Source organism: Saccoglossus kowalevskii, chromosome 17 (genome assembly GCF_978046115.1).
Source record: "Saccoglossus kowalevskii chromosome 17, keSacKowa6.1, whole genome shotgun sequence".
Taxonomy (NCBI): Eukaryota; Metazoa; Hemichordata; class Enteropneusta; family Harrimaniidae; genus Saccoglossus; species Saccoglossus kowalevskii.
The window spans coordinates 13,658,413-13,669,132 of record NC_140657.1 but is presented as its reverse complement, the minus strand read 5'-3'; the positions used below and the strand labels follow the sequence as shown (position 1 = coordinate 13,669,132).

Sequence of the window (10,720 nt, the reverse complement as noted above, 5' to 3'; positions counted from 1 at the left end):
GTTATAGACGTTTGACCAGCCTTGTGTCACGTCATAGAAGTGATTCGTCGCAAGATGGTTTTATAGGAAAAAGAGTGTTTCATAGGAAAAATGTACCGGTATTACTCGATTCAATCTGTACTCTCAGCATCGCATTAAAGGGCGGCGGGCGTCGTGCCGCGTCCTGTTTGATATGGGACTCATAGCGACGTATACAACGCGTGTGAAATACATTGTTTATTTACATGAAATTCAAACACGCGCAGCGCGACGACCACCGCGCTTTAATTATATAGTGGTTTGAATTAAGTTTGTTTAGTTACAAACTAGCCACTCGTTTTACATTCACCGAGAATGTTAGTTTGAAAATAAATATTTCTGAATAATGATAACCTATATTGCAGTTTTCACTGATCTTTCTAGATTCATTTTCAGTCATTATCTCAAGTCCGTATCCCACTTCTGTACATTCGCCTTCCATTGGTTGTATACTGCCCTCAGCGACAATGTTAGAATTCACCTTGCTGCAAAACCGGTGGTAAGACACATTAAAAAAAATATCATGCAAAATTCTTTTTTGGTCTTAGCTGTTAGGTTAAAATACTTTTAGGATTAAATATACTAGGTATATTCAATAAATTACATTATTTTTTGTGTTCTAGGAAAGAATTATTTCCTGACTACTATACATTACACACACTGCTCTTCATTGATTGTTAAAGGGCGGTAGTCGTCGTGCCACGCATGTGCGAAATATATAAATCTTATATACACAAAGATGGTGACTTTGACTGTTGCGCAGATCAGCGAGTACACACTGAGACGTTTCCAAGCTTTAATTAGGTAATTTTTAGGTGAATGGTAGATATCGAAGGAGTCACCGGCGGTATTCAGTGCAAGTCACGCCAGGGCCAAAGCTCACTTGTGATTTTCATTTGAAGTGCGCATTTGATTGTGGGAAAATCAATGGTTATCAACACAAATGTTGAACATGCGCACATCAAACAAACTCCACTCCTTTATCAATATGCATAAATCCACCCAACTTTATCAGGGCTATCATACAAAGAATCACAAAGTTATAATCACAATTATCTTAAAATAGTTTTTAATTTTTAAAAAAGCATGATAAGTTATTACACAGTAAAAACATTTCTTGTACCACAGAACAATGTTAGCTTGATTCAGACACTTCATACCAAGCTGAACATTGTAAATTTAAAAACTTCATTAGTATACTTCAATAGTTCACATGATATTCCAAATGATTTACAAGGTAAAACAAAAAATAATTTAAAATAATATTTAAAAAAGAAGTATTAAGTTTGCTGTAATGCCTGTAAATCTGATGTTTACTTCTATAAAAAGAAAAGTCCACCTTGAATCAAAAAGCAATTAAGAGAGGATGTGAGCTCACTCCTTTCATTCCATCACAAAAAATTGTGTTACTACAAAAGTCATAAAATAAAGATCCTTGTGAGAGAAAAAAAATGTTTATCTGAATAATGACAAATCTGAATACTGATCTTCATTTGACCATATTGAGTTAAACATTTTAAATGAGTGTAAAATCTTTGCCTTTATGACATAATATTGTTATTGCTTCACTCAGAAAACACTTCACAAAATCATGTCAGATTTATTATAAAAAACATTATTTGCACAGCTAGTTTCTAAAAATATTCCTCTTTTCTAAAAATTACAAAGATTGCACCCGCTCTAGTTAATCTAGAATCTACAAGGTGATAAATAGTTATAATAAAAATCTAAAAAAAAATTTTCTCCCACATTTAAAAAGGTAAAGTATTCAGTAATTAATTAATATAACCAGATGTTTCGTGGCAATCACTTGTATCTTTCTTACTACCTTAAACATAGATGCTACAGAACTACATTTACCTACTACCAATTTCTGTACAGTATATTTATTAATTCAAGCAGTTTTCACTGATTTCCAATAATGCTGTCATTCCTGCATATATATATTTTAACATAACGTCAGCACCCCTATATGTCATAAAGGGTAGTACCACTTACAAAAGAAGGGTGCAAGGAATGCATAAAAGTATGTATAACCTTTTCATTTCTATTCCAACTGTAAAATTCAAGTGGGTGAAAAATCTCTCTACAAATTTAAAATGAAATCTGATCTAAAGTTGTAAAGCTGACACAATCATCTAATAAGCAAGATCATGTGATGTCAAACAGCCAATCACATGATGGAAAATGTATTATGATACCAAATAGCCAATCACATTTCCCCCCCACAAGTATGCAAATAGGTCACATGACTATAAATAAACCATATGATTTTTGAAACTCAAACCACCTGCAATCTAATGACATGGTAAATATAGAAGCAATATTAAAATACTGTCAGAGGTTTAAAATTAAAATATAATGGAAAGACTGTAGATATATAATGTCTTGTTTATATACATATGACAAAAAAATACTGATGTCATTATATTGAAACAAATTTACCACTTTCTTAAATACTTGGAATGATGTTTAGTATATATACACATAAAAAAAATACTAAAGTCATTAATATAGACTGTAAACCATCATCCAGTTTAAAAACAAATACTGTAGAATACTTTATTTTTGCTTGGAATTTATTTTCGTTATTTTCACTGAAGGGATGATTCCGTGAAAATCAAATCCAGTGAATATACTTTTTTTCCTATATTTCACATTCAAACTCATCAAAAAAATTCCATAAAGAACGCCCAAAAAGCCTTTTCAGTGAAAACTAATTCCAGCGAAAATAAAGTATTCCACAGTGTAACTTAATTTAATTGTATAAAGGCACATCGTTAATAATTACTGATACGACCTGTCTGTATTGAAATTTACCTCGTATATTGATCCATAGGTTTATTATTTACGCTGTGATTATAGCAAATAGTGTTAAGTTTTATATGCGCTGTTTTACTGTTGGGCAAAAAACTTATTCATATCCTTGTATGTCTTGGAAGTTATTAATGAAAGCATGTAAAGACACACTAATAGACCATTTTCCGTATACTGCGAGAATCACGCGTTATGCGTGAAATCGAACGTAAAAACAGGACAAACAAAGGTCATAGCGTCGTAGTGGCGTCAAACATCGCGTGGGATTCGACAAACGCGAAAGTATTTCGGGGACATTTCCATGCTTAATAATGTGCTGTCCACATTTGATGATAGGCAATTTCGATTAAGTGAGGGTATTCGGAAGCAATATTCCTCTGTCGAAGATCGGCCGGACGGTGTGAGCTACGAAATAAGGAAATTCAAGTTCAAAATCAAATCGTTCTTTTTTTGCGGCAGACGTTCGACGCGCGTCTTTCATGCATCTCGCGAGATCTCGCAATTGTACGGAAAATCCCCTATTGGTTTACTGCAAATGATGGTATAGTATACATGACAGGTCAATGTCACATCGACTTCTTGACCTAATCGCTTCGTGTGAGTACCCTAAAACTAAGCAATATTGTGGAAATTAGCCTAACTTTCTTGATATGAACTTTCATTTTAAAATATCTGCCATCTTGAAAATATCAAGCCATATTGTAATTCATATTTTGTAATAAGGTAGGAGATAATGGTACGATTAATTTTGATGGAAATTACACATTAATATTAAATTCATAATATAGTCCATCTTCATTCATCGAACAGATAATCCTGTGTATGATTTGTTGTCTTGATGACCCCCAAAGGTGCTGAAAACTCAATTACAACTGAAGCTACGAAATTGCTCGATGATGTTCTACTTTCGGTAAGGCTAATCCCTAAACATAATTTTGGTGACAGTACAACCACTAGTAGTACAAAACAAGCCGACTTTAAACCCTTTGAGTGCCACAGCCAACTTTTGTCACATTTCACAAATTTTAAACTCACAATTCTATCTAAAATTTGATTAAGACTTGTTAATTACGTCCAAAATTGAAAAAAAATTATTGAAATAAAAAATTAATAAAAAAATAATATCAGACAAAATGTACAATATTATGGCACTCAGGGGTTTTAAGGACAATTAAAATCTTAAATCATCTGGACGGTTTTTCAATTCTTGTTTAATCAATATGCTTTCCCAATTATACATTTCATTTTAGTAATATCCAAACTAATTGGCTGATGGCATGCAAATAATTAGATGTGAACCAATCAAAATGAATGTTGTAGAAAACTAGATATTTAGTAAATAGAGTTGAGAAAGGTATAAGGATAAAAAAAATTATGTAGATCTAAAAATGAAGTTTTGTAATATGACATAAAAATAATTTCTGTATTAAAATGTTTTGATTAAAAATAATTAAATATATACGTTTATTTCTTTTTCACATTTTTATCATTTTTGGCTCCAGCGATGTTCATTAATTCTTTGCTCATGTAGTAAGGCTTCTCAGCACTACCGTCATGCCTCTCCAAGTCCTCAACTAAAAATGGAAGAAAAAAAAGAATCTGAATAAATACATTTAAAAATATGATATTGTGACAGTGGTACCATTAAGTGAATTTTTTTTAAGGTGTCTAGGTAATGTTTATAGGTTCACAGCCTGTACAATCAATCAGATATAACATAAGCATGGTAAAACAATTCTCACCATCGATTGTTAAGATTCGTAAACTATCAATGTACTTACGGAAACAGAGAAACAGCGTATCGATAGCCATATTGTACACGCTAAAGAAGATGGATGCTATTAAGTAGGTTAAAATGCAAATAATCTGCAACAAAACAGATTTATCTTCAAACTATTGATTTTCACCCAGAGTAAAGGTGAACCAGAATGTGGTTATACTGTGATACTAATTAATTGGTAAGAGTTCCTTAGGGCCCCTTCACCCATAATCCCCTGCCCCTCCAGTGTCTCTCCCCCAGTGTTAATTGTATAGACCTCTCTTCAGGACAATGTTATTTCAAGGGGCATATACAATTACAATAGGGGGATGGAGTGTTAGGTTCAGGGTTCAGGTTAGGAGGACTTAAGGAACAATTTCCAATTAATTTTTATTTAGTGCAGGGTGTGATGAAAATCAGAAAAGACGAGAGATATACCGGTACCCCTTTTTTCATCTTGTATCATTTCTCAGTGTTTTATGGCAAAATTAATTAATTAATTAATTAATTAATTAATTTGATGATGAATTGTTTTTTAAATGAAACTGCAAATAATACATGACCTATTACTTATATTTGTTTTGAATTTGGGTGCTTAGTCTCCATGTATAGCTGACATGAATACAGACATATAACAAATTGGTAAAATGTGATGAAGATGCATGACATTTATAGAAAAAAGAGTAAGCCTTTGAATGAACTGGTTAGTGTTTGTCTTGCTTAGTTTTGCTAGTTTCCTTTATTTTTTTCACAAAATGTGTATTTGAATGCAGTGATAACCCTGCTCTCAAATCAATTGTCTATTTTCTGTCATGCCATTGATTAATATATGTTCAATTGATGCACGATCAGAACTCCTTTCGTCATCTGCATTGCATATCACAGTACATAGATCCCAAGGTTACATAACCTCATCAATCATATGACTAAATCAACTGTGTCACAGTCAATCCCCGTGATTACATCACAGGACACCATCCTGGTTACAAGCACTAAGATCTGTCTTTTTCTTCTGACTTAATTTTATGCAGGAATAGAAGTGTATATAGAGAACCCCAATTTACATCTTGTATTTATATAAGTGCATATAACCCCAAAATTTGTTGTATACTGCATCAATGACTAAAAAGTATTTGCATTTATGTATAAGGGCATGTGCAACTAATGAAAAGAAATAAAGCCTTGGAATGAAATGAAAGACGTGGTGGATAATAGAAATCATTACTCACAATCATGGGTATCCAGTAATAGTTGAGAGTTGGCACAGAACCTAAATAATCACTTAAGTACGTCTCATACCAAGATATTTGATTTGTGAAAAAGAAATACGCGAGTGTGCCAACCGCTGCTGTCACCATCAATTTGCCAAGAAATAGTAAGAAGTCTGTAATCTTGTCCAGAACAACAACTCTAAAATGTAGACATATAATTTAAATTAGTTATGCCTAGTTATGATTATCAGCACAACAGATGTTGAATTCTATTAACAATCAAACCCCAAATTTCATATATTGTAAAATACTTTATTTTAGCTGCAATTAATTTTTGCTGAAAAGACTTTTTGGGTGTTTTGTAGGGAACATATGTTCACTGATATTTGACGAGTTGAATGTAAAATATAGAAAAAAAGGTATATTCGCTGGATTTTATTTTCACTGAATCATTCCTTCAACGAAAATAGCGTAAATTAATTCCAAGCGAAAATATTTTACAGCACTTTAATGACAAGTTAAAATCTACAAATGGGAATCTGAAATTTCACCTGACAATGTTTCTCATCAGTAGGAAGAAGGCATTCTTTGCAGACGTACAAAAGTTTTTGCCATAAACAGCAATCTGAATGAGAGAGAAAAAAAATAAAAATAAATTTAGTATTAATTTTAAAGCTGGGGAGTCGTCACCTGCGCATGCGTCAGATGGCCATAGCGTGTCATTGTTTACAAATAAGCCTCTATCCATGAGCCTTTGCGTTTTTAGAGCGCGTTGTTATCGTCGATTGGGACTCAATTCCCGCACAAGTGACAACCCTCTCGCTTTAATTAATGGGAGGGTAATACAAATAGCAGGTATGACAGTATGTTTGAACACGTTGGTTGAATGAAATAAAACATGATAATTATAAAAATACACACAAATTGCTAAATCTTAGGTAAAATATTCAACAGGTGTCATGATGTACGCCCTCTAGAGGCAAATTGTTCTTTTCCTAGATACACTTGTTGCTTAGTTACTAGTTTTTCGCACTTGCCCCAAAACAATGGCACTGTTCAGTGCTGCTGTTACTACATAGATGTATGTGTGAATCAAACAAGTTATGGGAACGCTGTCAGAAAGATCACATAAGCACATGACATAACAAGGACCCCATTTTCTTTCTTCTATTTGACCAGTTTACTGAATTGGAATAAGATAGCGCCCTCTGGTGTTGACAATAACTTCTGCAGTACAATATACTCACCATAATGTATGCATTCTTGTTTAGAAATTTCATAAATTTCTCCAAACACCAAAAACAACATTTCATACACTTCAATAAAAACTTGGCAACTTTATTTTCTGAACCTGTATAAAGAAAATAAGGTAGTTTCATGTAATGGTTTAGAAAATCAACAGGTAACTCACTACAGCAAACTTACTTTATGCTGAACAAAATCAACAATGATTCGTAAATACACACAGATTAAATTAAAGAAGATGGAGGATGGTAAAATATATTTCTGAATGTTGAAATTCGTAGTTTGTTCTGAATCAGAACAGCGACACACAATCATCAGATTTTAGCAGAATGTCTTCCTAAGATCTTCTCAAAACAACGAAAAAATACTTTTTTTTTGAAAATTTACAAGCCATATGTGGTTAAAGCTATTTTTTGACCACAAGATTTTGACCACAAGCACATGTACTCGTGATGTCTATTTACCTTTCAGTTTATGATCAAGATATTCCAACATCACTCGGATTATTTGTATGACAGCAATGATAAAAGAACCAAAGGCCAAGGACCCTAAATGATACCTGCGAAGGACAAGCATTTTATTGGTGTAAAAAAAAACTTCCTACACACACATGCTTAAGGTAGAATGCTACTCGTGCATTTTTGACATGTGTCCATATTACTCACTTGTTCACATATAAAGTTGTTAAATAATATGCTAAAAATAGTAGCAGTTTTCATAGAGTATATTGAAAAAATCCACTAAAAAATCTGTAAATTTTGTAATACTTTTATACATCAAAAAGTACCATGTAATACATTATATACTGTGGAATACTTTATTTTCGCTGGAATTAATTTTCGCTTAAAAGGTTTTTTGGGCATTTTGTATGGAATTTATTTTTACTGATTTTTGATAAGTTTAATGTGAAATATAGGAAAAAAAGTATATTCGCTGGATTTTATTTTCACGGAATCATCCCTTCAGTGGAAATAGCGAAAATAAATTCCAAGCGAAAATAAAGTATTCTACAGTATTATTTTTTCATCATATGTCAAAATATACATATTTTTACGTCCTGTGGAAAGCCTTCTGGAGGCGATAAGTAGTACAAAACGATTCATTGAATCTCTTGTTTACTATTTTGTAGGTGGATATCTTTCATCTTTTTATTTATTTGATAACATGAATAAAGAAAAATTACCTTAACGATCTTCCTAATGAGTAAGAGACTGGAAACACTGGAATATCCTTAGGTTTTGTGAAAGCCCAGTAATATGAAGCGAACGCTCCAGCCAGAACAATTTGATCCAATGCAACGATGAAATTCATAATCCAAAACAGTCCAAAGAGAATATAAATCTGCATGCGAAAAAGATTGGGATCTCCGCTGTACTCAACAAAGATACACTGTGCTCCGGTGTTGTTGCCATCAAACAGCTAGAAAATAAAACATTTTTTCTTTTAGAATGTACTTTCGTTACTAATAAAATGCAAAAAAAAATAATTGTATTTGGCGCACAAGGTTTGTTAATGTGATTTTTTCGGGAGAAAGATGCGTGGTCTACTTTTTAATCCAGCAAGAAAAAAAATGTATAAAATCTTAGATCAGCTTCTGCAATAATTATTTTTTTTTGTTTTTGGTGGTCCAACTGCTGGCGTTGAAAGTCAACGAAAGTGGATTTTTCAATGAAAATATAAGCCCCTCCCCAAAAAAAATATTTGATGATCAATATAACGGCGATTTTTTGGATGGGCGAATTTATGTCAGAGTCCGGTAGGTTTCATTTTATTATACTGAATGTCACTGTTGTCTCCCCTGACTTTTTATGTTCAAATTTCATGTGCAACAGCTGATACATAGTGCATTTTGCCACGAACACCTTATATCCATGTGTGGGACTACATGACTGGGCTGTCTGTGGCAATCTTTCTGTCAAAAGGCAATTTGATGTGCTATCTGGCATTAACCTGTCAATAACCTTGGAACCTTACTGTGATTTCCCCAAAGTTCCATCTATTAGTTAATGAATCTTGGTCATCAAGTCTGTGGCACATGACAGTTTTTGGTGTTCAACATCAGGTAGGATTTGAACTTGGGTCTACTACCGATGCTACAACCGCTATCCTACCAGTGACCGATGAAAATATACTTACTGTGACATCACAGGATGTACCATTAGCAATAGGATAGTCAGTAGGTGCATTGGCAATGGCATAAGTAGCACTACCAGAGGTGGCTAGGTAAACAGCTAACACAATCCAGAATGCAAATAGCGCAACCTCAAGCAAAAATGGAATGACAGGCCATAAAAGTGTGAACATACAACTTGAAACTGCCCTGCAACCAAAGAAAAAATAAAGAACCTAGGTAATCAAGTGCAACTGACATAAGGCACAATTAAAACAGTGCATGCTAGGTTTGGTGCTACAATATTCCAGGATTTGTTGCCATAGCAACTGATGTTATTTTTTCATGGTGATCACAAAATCAGTACAACGTGTTCAGCATTTGATAGAAAGTAGGAATGTAAATTTAATGAACTAAATTGAGTCGTTTATCAAATTATTACAGACTACTTACACCTTAAAGACTTTTTGAGTTCAAATATAAATAGTTTTCTGGCAATTCCACCACCTCCAAAAATTATTAGGTGTTCATTGTCCAATGAATAGAATGCTTACAGTAATGTAAAGATACTTTTTGGGTCTTTTGTATCAAGTTTATTTACCCTGATATATCAGTGAATGTAAAATACTTTATTTTCAGTTGGAATTAATTTTCGTTATTTTCGCTTCAGAATTGATTCAGTGAAAATAAAATCGAGCGAATATACCTTTTTTTTCTACATTTTACATTCTACTTGTCAAAAATCAGTGAAAATAAATTCCATACAAAAAACACAAAAAGTCCTTTCAGCAAAAATTAATTCTACCTAAAATAAAGTATTTAACAGTATTCACTGGATTTCATTTCACTGAATCATTCCTTCTCCGAAAATAAGTTCTAAACAAAAATAAAGTATTTTACAGTATTTAACAATTTCATTTTTAAACATTTAGGCAATTTTTGATTCATAAATTAACAGTTGTTATAAATTACCGGTACTCTATGTGAGATTGATTAGCACTAGAGCCATTATACAACAATTGAAATATTGTTCAAATTAATTTTAGAAACTTATTTGATCTTTTGAAAATGTAATTTAGCACATTCATTTCATAGGGTAAAAAATGTCCAACAAACTTCTGAAAACAAATTTGGCCAAGAAATTTTTTCCAGGAACGAGTTGCATATACTCTCATGACAATTAAATAAATACTATTTCTCCATATCAGAAATATATAATTATTTTTTTCCTGAACATCAGTGGATTTTGCAAAATTAGTTATAATGCTGTATAGAAAGATCAGGTACAGGTAAGAAAAGGTGGATTGAATGCCATACCTGCTGCCTTCTTTGATCAATGCAATTGCCAGTCTGATTCGCTTAAACAGGAATATTACAATCAAAATCAGAATAGCAAGAACTACACCCAGGATGATAGCTGAAAAATTAAATAAAAGATGTTTATTCATCATGAACAGAAACTTTTATTGAATTTCATTAAGTTTCACCAAAATACAATCTAAGAAACACCCACTGGTTGTAGGTCTCAGACCATTAATAGCTCATGTCTTGTTCTCTTGG

General features: G+C 32.7%; 1 protein-coding gene across 2 annotated transcripts in view; it reads right to left on the bottom strand.

Moving 5' to 3' along the window:
* Positions 1 to 1,070: 1,070 nt before the first annotated feature.
* Positions 1,071 to 10,720, bottom strand: part of LOC102807239 (choline transporter-like protein 2) — a 33,462-nt gene continuing 23,812 nt past the window's right edge. For both annotated transcript variants that reach the window (XM_006823367.3, XM_085492289.1), the window contains exons 12-20: positions 10,478 to 10,577; positions 9,187 to 9,370; positions 8,234 to 8,469; positions 7,515 to 7,609; positions 7,053 to 7,156; positions 6,357 to 6,430; positions 5,824 to 6,004; positions 4,617 to 4,701; positions 1,071 to 4,409 (exon numbers count right to left, since the gene is read on the bottom strand). In XM_006823367.3, coding sequence (XP_006823430.1) covers positions 4,300 to 4,409; positions 4,617 to 4,701; positions 5,824 to 6,004; positions 6,357 to 6,430; positions 7,053 to 7,156; positions 7,515 to 7,609; positions 8,234 to 8,469; positions 9,187 to 9,370; positions 10,478 to 10,577 — 1,169 coding nt within the window. In that variant the 3' untranslated portion in view covers positions 1,071 to 4,299. The remainder of the gene's footprint in view (positions 4,410 to 4,616; positions 4,702 to 5,823; positions 6,005 to 6,356; positions 6,431 to 7,052; positions 7,157 to 7,514; positions 7,610 to 8,233; positions 8,470 to 9,186; positions 9,371 to 10,477; positions 10,578 to 10,720) is intronic.